Source organism: Suhomyces tanzawaensis, assembly GCF_001661415.1.
Source record: "Suhomyces tanzawaensis NRRL Y-17324 unplaced genomic scaffold CANTAscaffold_1, whole genome shotgun sequence".
Lineage (NCBI taxonomy): Eukaryota > Fungi > Ascomycota > Pichiomycetes > Serinales > Debaryomycetaceae > Suhomyces > Suhomyces tanzawaensis.
This window is the reverse complement of record NW_017963636.1, coordinates 1-2,206: the sequence shown is the minus strand read 5'-3', so window position 1 is coordinate 2,206 and position 2,206 is coordinate 1. Positions and strand designations below refer to the sequence as shown.

Sequence of the window (2,206 nt, the reverse complement as noted above, 5' to 3'; positions counted from 1 at the left end):
TGCCCCACAGCCCAACAATGTTGGGACATCCTCAGGATCCCAGAAGAACTTCGCAACATACGAAGCTTAGTCGCCCCACTGGCGCAGATTATAAATGATACAACTATCATCAAATTGGACAAGTTGATTAAGACTCTTTGGAGGTTATGGATACAACGACGAGCACAAGGGGAGGCCCATGCTCGTCCTCCAACCACCAACCAATTGTCTTTCCTCTTGTCCAGCCAAAGTTCCTAATGAAAAATAAATCTTATCTAACATGAGTTGCTTCTACAAGGTGCCTTCTGTTGCGCACCAAGTTGCAAAAAATCCTCAAAAAACAAAATTGAATTCAAAAATTAATTAAATTATAACGGTTTGACCATAATGGTGTGTTATCCATTACAATAGGTATATAGTCAGTAGATTATAATATACTTCCCATTAGCAAAAAAACAGGATTCAGATAAAGAAAACATTGAGTAAGAACTCACCTGACCAATAATCAGGTGTCATATACTAGTCAAGTATTGTAGCCTTTTGATGTGCTGATAGCTACTGCATAAATTACCAATTAATCTGGCCAGGCTACTCCTAATTAAATTTTCCTTAATAATAATCCCGCTTCACTTCAAGGAACAATAATTGCGTCAATAAAGAAGCGTCAGAGTTTCTCGAATAACATCTCATCTTGTTTACCAACGTTCGAGTATTGACTGAGTATTTCTTTAAATTGAGTGTTTCTTAATATCTGAGGTTGTGAGTTGATAATTTAATTTGTTCACAGGTAGTTCTAAAGGGAATCATGGACTAACAAACTATGCAACCAGGAGGAGCAAAACTATTAATCAGAATTGTATACCTTTTGCAACACATTTGAACCCAGTATGCATGATTCTTCCGCTGAGGTAGCCGATGAGAGGGTCGATGCCATCGAACCTGTCGGCAAGGAGGCGAAACATTTCGCTAATGGTACAGAACAAAGAGATTTTTACAGCTTACGCGTTGAATAAACCTAATGCTCATCGAAGCCCCAATTGTGCAGTCGCAGTTATAATTATGGTTCCAAAGATTTGAATAGAAATGAATTGATTTTGAGTTTGTCTCGACAAAGTTCCAAAATGAAAGAAGCCTCCACTTCACCAGGCCAACACGTTGCTAATGATTATGAGTACTTCTTGGTAGAACTGTATAAAGTAGTGCGTGATTGACAAACTATCCAAGGCGCAAACTTTTTGTTTCACAATTTGAGAAATTTCACTTTTAGCGCAGCCTGATCGTTTTTTTTACGAGCTGCAGCATCTCACGAAGATCATCTGAGATGAATGACGCACCTCTGTAAAATGGAATGAACTTATAGTGACTGGGTCACTCAAAAAAAATTCCTTTTACCAAAGAAAATCTGAAATTTATATCAAGAACATCCTTAGTATCGTTTTCTTGCACGATCTTAAAGAATTAATTTGAATGTAGGTTTGCCTTTTGTCTTTACCAGTATGGTCGTTAGGTGAGTAACTCACATTGGAAGTATGTTAAAGAATCTATTGCGTATACGCGATAGACTGGATTGCCTATGGATAAACGAAAGCCATCAGACAAGGAGCTTACCCAGAGTAAAATATTAGGTGTAAAAAGTTTGGTGCAAGATACGTCTTGAATTCCGTTATCTCCCCCTTCTGGTAATGATTTGATGACTTATCTTTACCCAAATGGGTCACTCTGTAGTGACAAGTTTCTTAAAAAATAATCTGTTTTCAGGAAAAGATGAGGCTTCTAGAAAAGGAGTAGTATAACTGAAATCCCACGCTTTCAAGCGGCTTGCATATTATACGAGAGCCTCTGTAATCGACCAATACACAAATAATAAAATGTGGTTTGATTGGAAAGTTCATGCAGTCAAAGTAAAATCTTTTCCATAGTTTCTAGTCTGTACAATTCAATATTTTCCAACCATAACTCAAAGAAATTTGTAATTGTCCCTAATTGAACCTATGAAGTATGGAACAACTTGCATGTACAAAATGAAGTAGTATGGTAGTAAGGATGGATGGGGAAAGCTAGCTTTTCGGTAGAAAAGCGTAGCTTTATTATCGAATTTGAAACTAACTTGCGTATATAATAAAAGACGGGAGATCGCGCTTAGCAGAATACCAATAGATAGTCTTGGTATTAAGACTATTTCCAGAGTATGGTAGTAAGGATGTTTTCAGAGTATGGTAGTAAGGAT

At 37.2% G+C, this 2,206-nt stretch overlaps 1 protein-coding gene across 1 annotated transcript in view; it reads left to right on the top strand.

Annotated features, from left to right (window-relative positions):
- The window catches only part of CANTADRAFT_103050 (uncharacterized protein), a 1,226-nt gene extending 791 nt beyond the window's left edge, over positions 1-435 (top strand). The window contains exon 1 of the mRNA XM_020206165.1: positions 1-435. This exon is cut by the window's left edge and continues 791 nt beyond it. Coding sequence (XP_020066441.1) covers positions 1-237 — 237 coding nt within the window. The 3' untranslated portion in view covers positions 238-435.
- The last annotated feature ends 1,771 nt before the right edge of the window (positions 436-2,206 follow it).